The 17,679-nt window shown below is 62.3% G+C and overlaps 1 protein-coding gene across 9 annotated transcripts in view; it reads left to right on the top strand.

The window, feature by feature from the left end:
- Positions 1-17,679, top strand: part of ARHGEF10L (Rho guanine nucleotide exchange factor 10 like) — a 170,817-nt gene that overhangs the window by 113,330 nt on the left and 39,808 nt on the right. For all 9 annotated transcript variants that reach the window (XM_042244756.1, XM_027965650.2, XM_042244757.1 and 6 more), the window contains 6 exons: positions 1,344-1,459; positions 1,881-2,008; positions 3,288-3,388; positions 10,602-10,723; positions 15,851-15,937; positions 17,314-17,540. In XM_042244756.1, coding sequence (XP_042100690.1) covers positions 1,344-1,459; positions 1,881-2,008; positions 3,288-3,388; positions 10,602-10,723; positions 15,851-15,937; positions 17,314-17,540 — 781 coding nt within the window. The remainder of the gene's footprint in view (positions 1-1,343; positions 1,460-1,880; positions 2,009-3,287; positions 3,389-10,601; positions 10,724-15,850; positions 15,938-17,313; positions 17,541-17,679) is intronic.

Below are 17,679 nucleotides of genomic sequence, written 5' to 3'. Positions count from 1 at the left end.
GGTGTGGCTTTGCAGCCCTAGTGTCCAGGTGACCGGGGATGAGCCTGTTAGATGGCCATCCAGATGAGAGTCCAGATTACCTGCCGCCACCCTCCCCTGGGGCTCCATGAGACCGCAGCATGGCTGACGCGGCGTGGAGAACGCAGCCCGGCTCCCCTAGCCTCGCATTTAGAGACCCCCCTCCCGCCCGTCCAGTCCTGCGGGGCCCCCGGCTCTGTTTCCCGGCCCTCCCCTCAGGGCCTGGACACTGCAGTTGTGTCATCCCGAGAGATCTGGGTGCCGTCACCCCCATCCCGCCTCTGTCCCATTGCCCTGACACCTTCTCCCTAGTACCTCCCACCATCTCCTTAACTGACGCCTCCGCCACCCTACTGAGCTTCCCAGGCAGTGCCAGTGGTAAAGAACCCACCTGGCAATGCAGGAGGTGGAGGAGACACAGGTTCCATCCCTGGGGCAGGAAGATCCCCTGGAGAAGGAAATGGCAACCCGCTCCAGTATTCTTGCCTGGAGAATCCCAGGGACAGAGGAGCCTGGCGGGCTACAGTCCACAGGGCTGCACAGAGTTGGACACGACTGAAGCGACCCAGCACGCATGCGACCCCAACCAGGTCGTCAGCTCCACGAGGACAGGGGCCTTGCCTGTCTGGCGCTGCTCTCTCTCCAACACGCACAGTCGAACCTGCCGCAGAGCAGGCTCTTAGAGCAGCTGTGAGCTGCTGGCCGTTCACGGGCTCCCTCGGCATGGCTGTCTCCCTTCACGGCGGCGCTCACCTTCCTCCTGGGCCCACGAGGGCTCCTCGCCACTCCTGGCACAGCTGGCTCTGTCTTCTGATCTTCTGTGACCCTCTGCATAGACCGAGTGTGGCCCAGACCCCAGGCGCTAGACTCCCCCGACTGGAGTGTCCCCGCTGGTAGAGAGAGCCTGGTAGCGTTTCCTTCCTTATCGCGAGTGCCATATCCCCAGGGCGACAGCTCTTCTTTTCTTTTTGAAGATGTGTTCATTTCATTCACGGCTCTGCCGCCGCCCGTGGGCTTTCTCTCCTCGCCTGCGCTGGGCCCCCCTCTGGCTGTGGTGTGCGGGCTCACTGCAGCGGTTTCTCTTGCGGAGCGCGGGCTCTGGAGCGGAGGCGCGCGGGCTCTGGAGCGGAGGCGCGCGGGCTCGGTTGTCCCGCGGCTTGTGGGATCCCCCCGGCCTGAGGATCCCCCAGGTCTCCTGCCCTGGCCGGCGGACTCTCGGCCGCTGAGCCCCCAGGGAGGCGCGGCAGCCTTTGCCGCGGTAGTGAGCGCCTGCTGGGGTTCCTGTTGGTCCCTTCCCCACCCGCAGGGTCTCTCTCTCTGCCCAGATAAGGTGTACCTCGGGCCCCCGCGCCTCTTCCAGGAGCTTCAGGACCTACAGAAGGACCTGGCCGTGGTGGAGCAGATCACCCTCCTCGTCAGCACGCTGCACGGCACCTACCAGGTACCCAGCGCCGGCCTGGGCCAGCTCCCCTCCCTCGGTGCCCGGCGTGCCCTGGCCTCGGGGCCCCCCAGCGGTGCCTGGTGACACCCCTGTGGCTGCTGGGAGTAGTGTGTGGTCTGTGGTCTGGGCGGAAGCTTTGGTTCCGGTTGAGCAGGGCCCGGCTGTGGTCACCTCTTTGTTGTTCCCTGTACAGAGCCTGGTTTGTCCCGCAGCGTCTTCCCAAGCCTCACCCCAAGCTGGGAGGGTGTGCCCCTTTCAAAGGAGGGGTGCTGGGGGTGTCAGAACCCAGGCCTGGTGCCCGGGGAGTGGCTGAGTGCGCGGACCCCTGCTCCTCTCCCCCTGGCGGGCCCCAGCTGCCCTGGAGGGTGGCTCTCGGGGACAGCGGGCTGTGTGCTGACGTCCTTGGCTCCCTGCGCCCTAGAACCTCAACATGGCAGTGGCTCAGGATTGGTGCCTGGCCCTGCAGCGGCTCCTGCGGGTGAAGGAGGAGGAGATCCACTCGGCCAACAAGTGCCGCCTGCGGCTCCTGCTTCCTGGGAAGCCCGACAAGTGAGAGGAGGGCCCGAGGAGGGGCGTCGGGTCGTCCTGCGCGGGGCTGGGCGGGGCTGGGCGGGGGTGGGCGTGGGCTGTGCCCGGCACAGCGTTCGGGTACAGAGCAGATGTTCATGGCCGCATGGATGAATGAACGAAGGACCCGTTCATACCCGGGTGAGCCCGCCCTCTGTTGGGCTGCTTGGACGCTGCCAGCGGTCGGTCAATCCTGCTGTCCCCTGGGGCCAGGTGCAGCCAGCCTCCCCTAGATGCCTGCCCAGGAGCTGATGCTCCGTAGACCCACATGCGTTCCACAGGCGTTAGTGGACTTGACGCAGAGAGGGAGAGGGAGCAGTGTGGTTCCTCACTCTGCAGGTGGGGGGGCGGGGCTGGTTCTCAGGGTCCTCACTCCCAGGCCTGCGCTGGGTGGCGGGCGGTCAGAGCCCAGTCTGTGGCCCGCTGGGTCTGTTGCACAGAGTCAGACGCGACTGAGTGCACGCGTGTGTGTGTGGCGGGGGCAGGCGGGGAGAGGCGTGCAGGCTCCGCAGCTGCAGGGCACGGGGCACTGGAGCCCTGGGTGGGGGCCTGAACCTGCGCGTGGCCCTCCCACTGGCTCCTGGCGCCCTGCTGAGCCGCCCTGTCCCCCCTACCCCGTGTCTCCTCCTCCCCACGCCCCACGGACGGCTCGGGACCCCGGGCCCACCCGCCTCTCCAGGCTGGGGCGGACCACAGGGGTGAGACAAGCTCAGAAACAGTGAAGGCGCCCTACCGCTCCGAGGTGAGGTGACGAGGACAGCAGGGACCTCTGTCCCCAGAGCCTGCACACACCTCTGCTCACTCCCTCCTTCACGCACTCGTGTATCGTTCAGCAGACATTACTGAGCAGCTGTCCTGCATCAGGGGCCAGGAACAGGCCCGAGTCACAGGCTCTGGGCCAGGCGCGTGCAGGTGGCTGGCGAGGCCTGCGGATGACTGACCAGTTGGGCCCGGGGGGGCTGCTTGAGTTGCAGCCTACAGAGGCCCAGACCCCTGTAGCCTTGCTGGGCTCCTGGGCCAGGCTGGGAGGCTGTGGCCTGTCGCCCTGGGGACCTACCTGTCCCTGCAGCTGTGGTGGGTAGAGGAACTCTTTCCCCAAGAGACCGAGGCTTTGCCAGGCCACCAGCCCCTCTGGCCATGCTTGAATGCTCTGCACAGACCGCGCTCCGTCTCCAGGGCTGGTGGGGGCGGGAGAGGGGCTGGCGGCCTCCCGGGGAGCCAGGCCCCATTCCAGTACTCATGCCCTGCTCTCTCACTGAAGGTCCGGCCGCCCCATCAGCTTCATGGTGGTCTTCATCACCCCCAACCCCCTGAGCAAGATCTCCTGGGTCAACAGGTTGCACCTGGCCAAGATCGGACTCCGTGAGTAAAGCCCTAAGGTCGGGGTGGACAGCGGGAGGTTTGGGGTATGTATATATGTGGGCACGAGGGAAGCGTTTAGTCTCAGGGGCCACGGAGGCTTCAGAGTGAAGGGGGATGCTGTAGTGACCTTGAACATGTCACTCCCCTGCTCGGAGCCTCAGTTTCCCCATCTGTAGAATGGTGGGAGTTGATGGAAAGTTAATTAGTCTGGAAGAGGAGAGACTGGAGAGTCACCACTAAGGGTTTTTTTTGGTGAGAATGATGAAAATGTTCTCAAACTAGAGAGTGGTGATGGTTGCCCAGCTGTGTGACTGTACCAGTGAAATGTACTCTTTATTTAAGGGGTGGATTTTTATGGTAGCTGAATTATATCTCAATAAAACTTGTAAAAAGAACGGTGCAGGTTAGACTGAACTGATTCTCACCCGGAGGCCTCTTTATCCTTCTTTTCTCCTGTTCTGTGCGGCGCTTAGTTGCTCAGTCGTGTCCGACTCTTTGCGGCCCCACTGGCTGTAGCCCGCCCGGCTCCTCTGTCCCTGGGATTCTCCAGGCCAGGATACTGGAGTGGGTTGCCATGCCCTCCTTCAGGGGATCCTCCCAACCCAGGGATCGAACCGAGGCCTTCCGCACTGCAGGCGGATTCTTTACTATCTGAGCCACCAGGGTCTTTTCTCCTATGCATCCCCTATGAAATAGTGGACATTTCTATTTATAAAGTGTTTCCTGTGTGGCAAGCCTTTTTCTAAGCATTTTACACATCTCTCTCTCATTTCACATTTCACATTCGTAGTAACGCCACGAAGCAAGTCTGTTGTGAACGAACGCCTTTGCACGCTTGGAAGTCTGAGGCCGAGAGGCGCAGCGGCTTGCCCGAGCTCGCGCAGCAGGGAGGGGCTCAGAGCCTGGGCAGGCGGCCTTAGGGCCCACTCTTAATCCCGTCCTTCTCCTTCCTCAAGGTGGCGAGCTTCTGTCTGCCAAACTACGTTCATTAAGCTAGAAGCACTTTATTTGTGCTTTTTTTGAATCGACAAAAGGCCTGGTTTGTTGCGGATCAGAACCATTACTGTCTGTGGCATGCTAGAATTCCCGTATGCTGATTCCAGTTAGCAGCAGCGATTTGGGGGGTTTTATTTTGTCTCGGTTACTAGTATGATCTTTTTCGAGATAAGTATTCAATATTTATCTCCAATAGACTTAAAAATGCTGCTGGGAAGGGGTCAGGACCTTTTTCAAAGGCTTTCATCAATTAAAAAAAGTATTGAGTCTCTACAGTTATTTGAGAGGATGAGATGGGTGGCATCACCCACCCGATGGACATGAGCTTGAGCAAGCTCCGGAAGTTGGTGATGGGCAGGGAGGCCTGGCGTGCTGCAGTCCGTGGGGTCGCAGAGTCGGACCCGACTGAGCGACTGAACAACAGGGCAGTAATTTTAGGCACAGGGGAGGAGAGCAGCGAGCAAACAGGCCACTGTTCTCAAGGAAGTCGCAGTTCACAAGCGCAGGCGGAGGTTTACGTGAGGAGCAAACCGACGGGGCGGGGCTGGGTGGAGCTGCGAGGTGGGTGGAGCTGACTTGTGACCGGCACAGAGCCTGGGGTCTGGACTGGTCAGGGCCGGCTCTGCGGAGGTAACCTCTGAAGCTGGGCGGAGGTCTCGGTCCAGTGAGCCGGGCTGTGCAGCAAGTGCAAAGGTCCTGAGGTGGCCAGAGCTGGTGCGTAGCTGGTGTGAGGAAAGGCCGGTGGAAGTGGGCAGCGGGTTTACTGGAAAGCCAGGGTGAGGTGCACGGAGTCCCCTAGAAGCCTGGGGGCTTGGTTGCCATGCTGAGAGCCGGAGGGCGGCGCGACCTGAGTAACATTTCAGGGGGTCACCTGGCTACTGCGCAGAGGGGCCGTGGAGGGGGCGGCTGGGGGTGGAGGGGAGTTGGGGATCGCAGAGGGGGTGTTGGGGGTGCAGAGTGGGCGTGGGGGGCATGGAGGGGGCGTGGGAGGCGCAGAGGGAACGTGGGGGCGCAGAGGGGTCATTGGGGTGGTGGAGGGGCACGGAGGGGCTGTGGGGGGTCGCGGAGGGCGCGTGAGGGGGCGTGGAGGGGGCGGTTGGGGATGGAGAGGAGTTGGGGGGGCGCAGAGAGGGTGTTGGGGTCATGGGGGGCACAGACCAGGCGTGCGGAGCACGGAGGGGGCATGGGGGGCGCAGAGGAGGCGTGGGGGGTGGAGGGGCACGGAAGGGGCGTGGGGGGTCGCGGAGGGGGCATTGGGGTGGAGGGGCGTGGAGGGGGCGATTGGGGGTGGAGGGGAGTTGGGAGCGTGGGGGAGTGGAGGGACACTGAGTGGGTATGGGCGGTGCGGAGGGGCCATTGGGGAGTGCAAGGAGGTAGAGGAGGGAACGGGGAGGAGGCCTGGGTCTGGAGGAGCCGGGATCGGGCCCTCCGGGGTCCGGTGCTGGCCCGCACGGGCCTCCACGGGTTGTTCCTGTGACCAGGAGGCCTGCAGACGGTGGAGGAGGGGTTTTAAGCCGAGGGTGGTAGGGATTCTGGCTAAGGTGGCTTGCCTGCTGGGCGTCGGCCGTTTGCTCCGTTCTCCCCGCCCGTGGGGGCGGTGTCCAGGGCCTGAGCCCCATGTGCGGACCTGCGCCCATCTCCTGTCTGAAGCTCAGATGCTTTGCCGAGAGGGCCCCGGTGTTGGCGGGAGAGGAGCTCGCTAATGTGAGCAGCTCCCTTCTCCTCGGCCTGTGAAGACACTCAGCTGGCTTATCTCCACCCGGTTTCACTGCAGCAGAAGTTTTAATGGAAAGAGTCATTTGAAATCTTATTTGAGTGCCTGGGTTCCCCTGGGGCTTGAATGATTTGGTTCTTTTATTTTGCCAGTTTGTTTTTTTATCTGCAGTGCCTGGTGTGGGAGGGGGGTGGGAAATAATACGAGCCTGTTAGAAACAGAATATGTTAAAAACATTTATTCACAAAGGATGTTATTCCTTTTTTCCCCTGTATCTTCCTCCCTCCCTGAGCCCAGTGTGCCGAGATCGTAATCCACCAAAGACTGAGAGCAGAGGGCTGGGCAGGGGCCGCTGGGGACTGGGATGGGGGTCAGTTCTGCCCTTTGGAAGGGCAGGGGTGCTGGGGGGTCTGGGGACCCCATTGACACCCCAGTGTGGCCGCCGCTGTGCCCTGCGGCCTGAGGAAGGCAGGCTCTCTCCCTTAACCCGGGGTAGAGTCCCCTGGGCCTCTTCCCATGCATTTCGGGATCTGAGTACCATGTGAAGCGGACCCAGACTGTGTGGGTTCAGTTCCCAGCTCTGCAGCGTGCCAGCTCAGTGATCTCGGACAGACGATTTCACCCCTGCATGCCTGGGATTCTCCATCAGAAAATGGGGATGTTCCCAGGTGTCAGCTGGGCTGAGCGTAGGGGAGATGGTGCGCGGAAGGGGCAGCCCCCAGGAAAGGGGTGTCTGCATCTCCCGGGGGGAGTGGCTGTCCTGGAGTCACATTTGGTGCCGAGGGGCCAGGACGCCCTCCCCGTCCCTGCCAGTTAGCCTCTGTTTGTTAAGGCTCGGGAAAAGGTTTGTTGACAGGAGGCCCTGGAGGTGGGGGTGGGGAAAGGACAGGGTGGGGCTTCCGGCCTCCCTTCCTGCGTCCCCCCAGCCCCTGTGGCTCCGAGTGCTGAGCCTCTCCCAACTCGGCCTTCCCTGTCCCCACCCCTGGAGGGCCTGGGCCAGGCAGACCCCAGGCCAGTCCCGCCGTCAGAGTCAGAGAAACAGGTCCCTGGTGGGTCTGTGTTAACCCTCAGCCATCAGAGCGCGGCGCCAGCACCTGCCCAAGCGCTCAGCAGAAGCAGGAGGGCCGAGGGTGCTGGCCCTGGAGCCCCTCTCGGGTTTACCCCAGCCGGGTGACCACGGCCACTGCCCGGCCTCCCCAGAGCCCAGTCTCTGCAGGGGCGAGGTGTCCAGACAAGACGCGTGTGAGGATGCCCGTGGCCTCGGTCTGCAGCGTCTCCGTGGAGTGGGCAGGTGTGACAGGGGCCTTGGGTGTAGCGCGTAGAGCCGGGTAGGCTGGGCTGTCTGCTGGGGCCACCATGAGGGCGAGGGTGCAGGGCCGAGCGTGGCGGGAGTGGGAGGCAGGTGGGGCTGGAGACGCTGGGTAGGGCCGGCCGGGGTGGGGGCCCGGCCCTGGGGGACGGTGGCGGTCCAACCTCAAGCATGGTAGTGGGCATCCTCTTCACCCTGAGGACAGTGATCGTAGCGGATTCTATTTCTTTTTTAAAGAATATGCTTTAAAGAATTACTTATTTCTTCGGCTGCGTCGGGTCCGGGCTGAGGCAGGCCGCTTCGTGGCAGCAGGCATGCTTCTCTCTAGTTGTGGCGTGTGGAAGTCAGTGGTTGCGGTGGGCGGGCCTCGCTGCCCTTCGGGATGTGGGATCCCAGTTCTCTGACCAAGGTTCGAATCTCCGTCCCCTGCTTTGCGAGGTCGATTCTTCACCACTGGGCCACCAGGGAAGCCCCTGGGTTCTGTTTCTTGAGTGTCTGGTGCCCACTGGATATTAGTGTATAGTCTTTTCAGGCTCACAACAACTCTTAACGGGTGGAATTATTTCCCCCATTTTCCAGACGAGGCCAGAGGCTCAGAGAGGTGGCGTGTGCTTCTCTGAGCCACACGGGGCCCTGCTCGAAGAGTCAGCCTCCTGCGGCCGGCGGGCGGTCCCAAGGGCTCTGGGGCACGGGCATGGGCAAGGACCCCAGAGTTGGGTGGGTGCTGGCGGACACAGCTGATGCTAAATAAGGCCCCACTTGCTGTCAGCTGGAAGTCGTGGCTTTCCGTGTCCAAGGAGGCAGGCTTCTGATTCGGTCTCAGCCGCCTCAGGTTTGTGACGGGAACAATGGCAGCGACAGATGGGGAACAACAGCCCCATTTTCTGTTAACGATCCCAGTCGCAGGCAGGGAAGGCACCATCTGGAAGGAGAAGGTCAGATCATTAAAGGAAGAGATGGGATAAATTGCCAGGACTCAATGGGCTGGGAGTACGAGGAGGGGAGGGGAGGACGGAGCTCGGGGCGACGGTGATGGGGGAGTGCAGGCTTCCACTCATGGAGCTCCGGGCGGGCAGGTGGGCTCGGACTGCTCTCCCGGGCCCCAGCCTGCCAAGGCGGGGGTCTGGCACCTTGGGTCCGTGTGACTGTGAGCGCCTTGAAAGCAGGGCCAGGCTGCAGCTTCGCCTGTCTTCACTTACCCCCCGGGGCTTTGTCCAGGGGTGGTGGGCGGTCCTAACGTGAGAGGCTGCGTCCCCAGGGCTGGCGGGCTGTCTCAGCTCCCCCCTGTCTTGGCGGGTGCTGTGCAGGCTGCCTCCGGGGGCTAGCTCCTTGGCTCCTGAGCCGTCTTTGACCCCCCTCCCCCGGCCCCGTGCAGGTGGGGCAGAGACTCTGAGCTTGCCTGCTGGCTGTGGGAGGGTGTGTGGGCAGCACCCTGGAAACTGTGAAGTGCGGTGCACACCGCCATCCACTTACAGAGATGCGCGTCCTGGCTCAGCTTGTCCTGTCCTAGGTGGCCTCTCCTCCCCAGAGGCGGGAACCAGGGCCAGTGGAGCGCTGGGGGTGCCCCTGGCCCACTCAGGGAGGGAGCTCTTTGCCCAGAGACTCCGTTGCTTGAGGGGGTGGGCAGGCGCTGGAGCCTCTACCGGAGCGGGAGCTAGTTGTTCACAAATCGCTGCATTTGTGAACATCCTCACCTTCTCAGAGAGCCTCGGCCCCTGCCGCCTGGATCCGGCCCGCAGACATCGCCTTTCTCTAGTGGAGATGGCAGTCTTAAAGCCCCTCCTGCGGTGTGATTGACATACAAAGAGCCACGCGCGTTTCATGTACACGGCTGGATGAGTTCAGAGCTAAGCACACCTCATGAACTGCAGTCTACGCCCTAGACGAGTGCGTCCTCTGCGAACTTCCCTGCTGCCCTCTGCCTTGTTGTTATTTGCGTGTGTGTGACGAGAACGCTTAACATAAGACCTGTCCTCTTAGCAGATGTTAAAGCACACGGTGCGCGCTCAGCTGCCTCAGTCGTGTCCGACTCTTCGCAGCCCCATGGACTGTAGCCCGCCAGGCTCCTCTGTCCGTGGGATTCCCCAGGAGAGACTACTGGAGTGGGTTACCATGCCCTCCTCCAGGGGATCTTCCCAACCCAGGGGTTGAACTTGCGTCGCTTACGTCTGCTGCATTGACAGGCGGGTTCTCTACCGCTGGCACCAGCTGGGCAGCCCAAAGCACATCATACAGACCTGTTAACTGCAGGCCAAACAGGTGGCCTCTGGGATTTATTCATCTTGTGAAAACAAAGCTTCGTGCCCTTTCCAGTTGGCCATCTTTCTCCAGCGCTTGCTCTGTGCTGAGCGGGGCTCGGGGAGGTGACTGCTCTTGGAGGCCATCGTTCTGATTTGACTAATATGGAAAATGGGGCTCGGGGGTTCATGCCACACAAGGGCGTGAGAGTCCGCTGTGTGCAGTGCCGTGTGGAGGATGGCGTGGAGCAGAGGAGGAGGCGTGGGAAGTTTCCGCCTTCGTGGAAAACGGGTGTAGGGGGAGGCCGGTGGACGCACGAGGACACGAAACACACACGCACATGCGTTCACGTGTATACACGTGTGGACTTGTGTGCGTATACGCACGCACACAGAGGGGAAAGACGGAAGCCTGTTAATAAAAGAGCCCGAAATTGTGGCTGGGGCCACTGTACACAGCTGCAGGGCTGAGACAGAAAGCAATGGAGGTGGGGGAACGGGGCGACCGTCAGTTGAGGCCTTTCCGAGAAGGCAGGGGCTTAGCGTCAGCCTCAGTGAGGAGCGGAGCTGGCCCTGGAGAGGGCAGAGGGCAGAGGGCCACCCTCCTGCGGGGTCGTCCTGTTTCAGCCGCCGAGGAAAGCCTAGCACAGGGGGGCCTGCTGCTGGCAGTGAGGCTTGCTGCTGGCAGTGAGGCTGACGGGGAAGGAGGGTCCTCGCAGCTCTTCCGGAAGAGTCTGGATTTTATTGCAGGTGGATGAGGACCCGGCAGAAGAGGGGAACCGCGGGGTCAGGGAGAGGCTCAGCAGGACGGCACTGGCTGCGCGGGGAGGGCGGGCTGCAGGGGCAGCAGTGAGCGTCCAGCCGGCAGGGTGAGCACGTGGGTGCCGGCTCCCAGGCCCCATGGACCACTGCGTCCCGTCTCTCACGGGCCCTCCCCACCCCTGTCCTTTCACCCAGGGGAGGAGAACCAGCCGGGCTGGCTGTGTCCGGATGAGGACAAGCAGAGCAGAGCCCCGTTCTGGTGCCCGATCCTGGCCTGCTGCGTCCCCGCCTTCTCCTTCAGGGGCCTCAGCCTGCAGGTGAGTGCACGCGGGGGCGGCCGGAGTGCCCGGGGAGGGTGGGCGGGGGGCGGCGGAGGGCCAGGGCAGGGGAGGCCGGCTGCTGCCCCAGCTTCTCCACGTCAGGCAATGGGGTTGCTCTCGGGGTCGGTGTCCCCCCCAGAGGAGGGGGCAGGCAACCTCTGTGGGTCAGGGAGCCGACAGTTGCGTCGGTCTGAGCTAACGGACAGCAGCGATGTGTCAGCTGGTGGCGTGACGCCCGCTCAGCAGACGGGCTGGAACGCACCCGGCTGGCTGCGCCCTGCTTGGGAGGCTTCACCTCTCGCGATGTTGCCGGGGCAGCCGGCTTTGGCTCCACAGCCATCACCCCTCTGAGTGTTTCGCCATCGCTCGCTAGTTTTATTATTTATAAGAACCCCACGAGTAGATGTCTCTAGGTCTCCTTCACAGGTAAAGGCTCAGGTGACATGATTTTTTTTTTAATGTCATGGCCGGTGAGGATGACCGGAGGAATAGTAATCTGGTTCCCTGACGCCTGCGCCCCTGGCCGGAAGCGCAGGCAGCTACCACTACCTCCCAGCCACCCCTCAGCAAACGAGCGGAGAGAAAAGAGTGCTGCATGGCATAAAGAGAATAAATCAGATACAGTGAAAACAGAGACGGGGACACGCAGTTAGGGGGTCAGAGAGGGCCTCTCAGAGGAGGTGCCGTATAAACTGATCCCCTATTGGTGAGGAAGACCCAACCGTGAGAGGGCCCAGGGGGAGAACATTCAAATCAAACAAACCGACACAGAAGCCCGCAGTCGGAGCCGCCGGGGCAGCTGGCCGTGGCTCCGGGAGCCAGCAGGGGAGGCTGGGCTCTGAGACCCGACAGTGGGTGAGCCGGCTCAGCTGGCCTTGCAGGCTGCATCGGGTTGGATTTCATCCTCGGAGCAAGGAAACACCAGGCGTGGCTCTAAGCAGGGGACCAGCGGGACCTGGTTGGCCTTTTGGAAGGATCCTCTGACACTTCCGGCCGACGTGTGGGAGGGAACTGCGGACCCGGAGGGGCCAGGACGGGAGGTTGAGACCCTCACAGAGCTCGGGTGGGGCTTGGTGCAGGTGCAGGGAGGCCAGGGTGAATGGAGACCAGGGTGGCTGTGGCGAGGCGAGAGAGGCACTGATCGTTAACGTAAGTGATGTTTTATTGCAGCGGTTAAAGAAAAAACTCAGACCAGCCCACTGTGGGCTGGGCTTGCCTGCCTTTTTTTTTTTTTAAGTGAATAAAGAGCCAGGATTAGGGTAAGGCAGCATCCAGTCCTGTCTTTCTTTCAGTTCTTGGTAATTATTCACCAATGATGTTTTGTGTGTGTGCGCGCTAAATTTGTATTGTAAGAGCTTATGTTGAAACCTTTTCTTGATGTCTGAGTATTGCGGTCCCCCTGACGGGGTGCCCCCGGGGTTAGGTGCTGGTCCTGGCCCTGGTGGAGGCAGTGGGCAGGGGGGACCTGGGGACAGGTTTGGGCAGTGCTCTGGGCTTGGACTGGCTGAACTGGTGAGAAGGTGGGGCTGGGGGTGAAGGAGACGAAGGACTTGCCGGGTCTCTGGCTTTCGCTCCTGAAAGCTGGGCTCGGTGGGGTGCTGGTCCCTGTGCCGCAGCCTGATTTAAGGGCTCATGAGTCAGGCTCCTCTCAGTGAGCTTGACGCCTGCCCAGCGCTCGGCAGACAGAGGCCCCAGCGCCGTGCTGGGCTTAGTCGCTCGGAGGTAATACTGATAACCACGAAAACGACAGTGACGTCACTTAAGGCTCTTTAGTCTTGACAGCCACACGTCATGTATGGATGTGAGTCGGACTCTAAAGAAAGCTGAGCGCCGAAGAATTGGTGCTTTTGAACTGTGGTGTTGGAGAAACTCTTGAGAGTCCCTTGGACTGCAAGGAGATCCAACCAGTCCATCCTAAAGGAGAGCAGTCCTGGGTGTTCATTGGAAGGACTGATGCTGAAGCAGAAACTCCAGTACTTTGGCCACCTCATGCGAAGAGCTGACTCATTGGAAAAGACTGATGCTGGGAAGGATTGGGGGCAGGAGGAGAAGGGGACGACCGAGGATGAGATGGCTGGATGGCATCACTGACTCAGTGGACATGGGTTTGAGGAAGCTCCAGAGTTGGTGATGGACAGGGAGGCCTGGCACGCTGCAGTCCACGGGGTCGCCAAGAGTCGGACATGACAGAGCGACTGAGCTGACCTGAGTCTTGACCACAGGGGCGGGTCCTTCTGGGACATGTCTGCAGCAGGCTCCACCCTGGGCCTTTCCCAGAGATGGACTCTGTGACCCCCAGCCACCCTAAGTCACTTGCTCATGGCCCTGGGAAGGGGAGTGCCCTGACCCTTGCCCCATCCTGCTCCTCCCCCACTGTCTCCCCGGGCCTCTGTGGGCCTCCAGTCCTGACCCCGTTAGTAAGGAGCGGCCTGTGGGGTCCTGCCAGCTCGTGCCCAGGGGCATAGCCTGTGGGCCGTGGGGCGGATTCCAGTCCCCCTGCCTGTGGCTCTCCTGCCCCGAGCAGATCCCATGGAGCAGGATGCATCATCCCATCTCCCCCCAGGGCTCTGGGCCTCTGGGGGATTCAGGACTCAGGCCTGCCCTGTCAGGTCACAGCCGGGGTGGAGGCGTCCCAGACAGGCTGCTGCCCCAGGGCCTCCCTGAAAGAACGCCCCCCACCCCCAAGCGGGGAGTCACCCGCCTCCTGTCACTGAGGGGTCTTCCCCATGTGAAGCCCTTGGGGCTGAAAGCACCCTCAACCCCACTGGTGTCGTGGCTTGGGGGGCTTTCCGATGGCCTGATTGCTGAGGTGGTAGGAGGTTCTTCTTGGACTTGGGCTCCACCTGAGCTGCAGGCCTGTCCCTGGAGGGCAACGGGGGGCACAAGGGGAAGGCTCAGGGCAAGCCCATTTGCCCCTTTGGGCTGAGGTTCTGTGAGAGACCTGCCAGGGGAGAGGGGCTCGGGGCCTGGGAGGGCTGCTGCCCGTTGCAGGCAGCTCTCGTACACAGGTGCCTCGGGGGGCCTGAGGGCTGCAGCCCAGAGCCGCAGGGGCAGGCTTGCGTGGGCCTCAGCGCGCCAGCAAGTGGCCTCAGTGCTGGCTGCCACCCCCCATCAGCCAGAGTGACCGTCGCTGGGTCCCTGTCCCCTGACCCTGCCTCAGCTGCCGGTCTGGGACAGCCCCTCCCCACAGTGCTGTTCAGCTGACGGAGTGAAGCGCTAACGTGTCCCACCAGAAGCCCTCCTGACCAGTGACCGCTGCCGGGTGTCCAGCCCCTGCCCAGGGCGTTAGGCCCACCATGTCTAGCCAGGGCCCTGCCGAGGTGCCCGGGTCCCCGTGACCACGAGCAGCTGGTGTGTGGGGTCACCAGCTGGCAGCACTTCCCCGGTGGCACCAGTGATGCAGGAACCTAAGGGGCGTGGGTTGGATCCCTGGGTCGGGAAGATCCCCCTGGAGGGGGACGTGGCAACCCACCCTGGTAATCTCGCCTGAAGAATCCCACGGACAGGGGAGCCTGGCGGGCTCCACAGGGTCGCAAAGAGTCGGACACGACTGCGGTGGCCCAGCGCGCGTGCTGGTAGCAGCTGTGCCAGGACTGGGGCCCACTGCCCGCACCCGGAGCCTGCTGTGCTCTGCTCTGCTCCGCGTGGGGCTGCTTGGTTCTCGGAAGTCAGCTTCCCGTCACGGACGGCCCTTTTGGGTCCAGAGCCTGCCCCGTTCAAGGAGCTTTTGAGTCTTTGCCCCCATCTCGGGCCCAGGCTCTGCTGACTTCCGGCCCTCTGGGGTTGCCGTGGAAACACCCAGGCCAGGCTGTGGTTGCCCCAACCCCAAATCCAAGGGGACAGGAGCAGGAAGGGCCAGGCCCTGAGCGGGCTGTGGCCCCCCCAAGAGGCGGGGTGAGGGGACAGGGCCTGAGGGCGCCTGGGAGCCCAGCCCAGCCCAGCCCATGCTGTGCCCAGGAGGCCACGGCCTCCAGCGTGCTAACTGAAAAGGGCACCTCAGCCCTGATTCTGCCGTTCCTTGCTGTGTGATCCCGAGCCAGTCACGTCCCCGTGCCCTCCAAGTTCACGTTTGCCAGCCACTCAGCTCACTTTCACTTTTCACTTTCATGCATTGGAGAAGGAAATGGCAACCCACTCCAGTGTTCTTGCCTGGAGAATCCCAGGGACGGCGGAGCCTGGTGGGCTGCCGTCTATGGGGTTGCACAGAGTCAGACACAACTGAAGCAACTTAGCAGCAGCAGCAGCACGGGGGCTGCAGGAGGTGACCCCTTTGGGTCCCCTCAGCTGTGGCCCTTAGAGGCTTCCTCATCAGATCACCCCAGTGGGGCCGGGACAAGCAGGCTGCGGGCGCCAGCAGAGGGCAGCATCTGCCTACTCAAAGGCCTGCCCTGCGGTGCCTGCTTCCTCTTTGGCGGGGAGGGGGGCACCTCCGCGTTCCCCAGCCAGCCTCCTCCTTTGATCTGGCTGGAGTTTCCAGCAAGGCCCCTGAAAGGGCCAGGCCCTTCCCTCACACTGCCATCCTGGCCAGAGACATGGACGGCAGATTTAGTTCAGGAACAGGCCTGAGGGCCACTGGCGTGGGGTTGGGGGGCCACTGATGCCTAGGAGTGAGCAGCCAGTGGTCCTCAGTGACAGCCCCACACAGACGGAGCCCCCAGACTTCGGACCAGCCCTCTGGTCCTGGCGGGGTCGGCCGAGGAGGGCTCTGTTGGCCCGGGACCCTGTCCGCCGTGCTGCTCGGGGGACACAGGGGCCGAGGGTGACGGTGCGCGCCGCCTGCGTGGCCTTGGGCAGCTGTTCGTCTTCTGTGGATCTCGTCTTCCCCGCGTACGAAATACAAGGGGTGCACTTCATGGTTTTCAACAAAGCCCGGTTTGGAAAGAGTTTCATTCAGGCTCCAGAAGGTTCCAGGAGGGCAGAGGTCCCCTGTGAGTGCCTGGGGGCTGCCGGGAGGAGCCTGCCTCTCCCTGGCCCCGCCCTCAGGGGCCTGGCTGAGGGCCTGAAGGGGATGCAGGAACCGGCAGGTTTAATAGCCCCTGACAGACGGTCCAGACCCAGGTCGTGCTGTCAGTCAGCCTCTCTGGCCCCTCGGTGTTCACGCGTGTGTGCCGTCTGTCTCTGCAGCTTGGGGCCCTGGTCCACAGTCCCGTCAGCTGTCCTCTGCTGGGCTTCTCGGCTGTCAGCACCTCCCTCCCACAGGGCTACCTCTGGGTGAGTAACCCCCATGTTCAGCTGGGGCCTGGGGGCATGAGAGGGGGAGGCACCTGGGGGGTGCTGCTGGAGGAAGCGGCCGGCCCGTGGGCGGCACCTGGGGGGCTGCTGGAGGAAGCGGCCAGCCCGTGGGTGGCACCTGGGAGGCTGCTGGAGGAAGCGGCCGGCCCGTGGGCCCCATGTTGCACACCCTCACCCAACAAGGTCTTCTGGGGACTTGCACGGCAGGCTCTGTGCTCAGAGTGTGGCTCAGCACAGAGCTGAGGCTCAGAGTGTGGCCTCAGCAGGAACAACAGAAAGCCAGGGGACCGATCGGAGAGTCGGATTCTTGCGCCTGGCCTTGGTGCCGTGATGGACGTGGACGGAGCAGTGCAGGGTTTCTGGATGGCAGGTGTGCCCCCCGGGCGTCAGGAGGCAGGGCTGCGCTTCTCTCTCAGAGATTCCAGCCACCGTTCTGCACCGGGGTTCTGCAGAGCCTGCCTTGATCTGCATCGGTGCTGTGCTCGCCATGTGGCTCACGGTGCAGACTGTGGCCTCCTGTAGGTTTCCTGAGGCTCCAGCCTCACCACCCCTCCAGTCAGTCTCCAGGCATTTAGGCCAAGAAAGTCTGGCTCACCCTTTAGGGTCCAGCCCAACTGTCCCTTCCGAGGGTGATTTCTTCTTCACTGGTCTCCAGTGTCTAGTAGGTACATCATATATCCACTATCCTTCCACCCACCCGTTAATCTTCACCCACCCATCCACTATCCTTCCATCCACCCATCTATCTGTTATCCTTCCACCCATCCAGCCAGCCTTATAATCATCTGTTCACCTACCCACCCATCCATCCATTCATTCAGCTAGTCGCGCTCCCTTCATCCATCTGTTGATCCATCCATCCATCCATCACCCATCAGTCCTTGTAACCATCTGTCCACCCTTCTATCCATCCAGTCACCCAGTCTTCTATCCCATCCGTCCGTTCTTCTGTCCGTCCGTTCTTGTGGACATCCATGCATTCAGCCGGCATATAATGAGTGTCTACCACGTGCTAAGTGCTGGGGTAAACCGAAGGAGACGGGGCAGAGTGTACACTCGCTCTTTGTTGCCTCAGACTTACCTTAAAGATGAGGAGATAGAAAGCTGGCTGGGTACCTAGTCATCTCAGCTCTCTTCCTGATTTTCTCTGAGCCCGAATCTAACTTGTGCCATGGCAGCTGGGAACAAGTGGCCTTCAGTGGCGGAAGGGTACCTGTGGGCAGGAGCGGGCATGTTTCTCTTGGTGCCTGAGCCCCGTGACAAACAGATGCTCGGGGTAGGTCAGTGGGGGCAGGTCTGCGTCTGCGTCCGCCCACGAGGCACTCACCTGACGGCCTCTCTGGTCTCTTCCGTAGGTTGGAGGCGGCCAGGAGGGCGCGGGGGGCCAGGTGGAGATCTTCTCCCTGAACCGGCCCTCGCCCCGCACGGTCAAGTCCTTCCCACTGGCGGCCCCCGTGCTCTGCATGGAGTACATTCCAGAGCCAGAGGAGGGCGACGGCAGAGATGGAGACAAGGGCTGCCCCGCCGCTGACACCTCGGCCGGGGTGCACCCCACCATCTGCCTTGGGCTCCAGGACGGCAGGTGAGGGGCCTGGGCCAGAGTGGGCTGGGCACCCTGGGCACTGCCCCTCCAGCTTTGCTCCTCACCCCCAACATTCGGTGCCCCTGGTTGGGAGCAGGAGGTGGGGGCCAGTAGCAGGAAGTGGGGGCCCGGACTGGGA

Source organism: Ovis aries, chromosome 2 (genome assembly GCF_016772045.2).
Source record: "Ovis aries strain OAR_USU_Benz2616 breed Rambouillet chromosome 2, ARS-UI_Ramb_v3.0, whole genome shotgun sequence".
NCBI lineage: Eukaryota > Metazoa > Chordata > Mammalia > Artiodactyla > Bovidae > Ovis > Ovis aries.
This window is presented reverse-complemented; position numbering and strand designations above follow the sequence as displayed.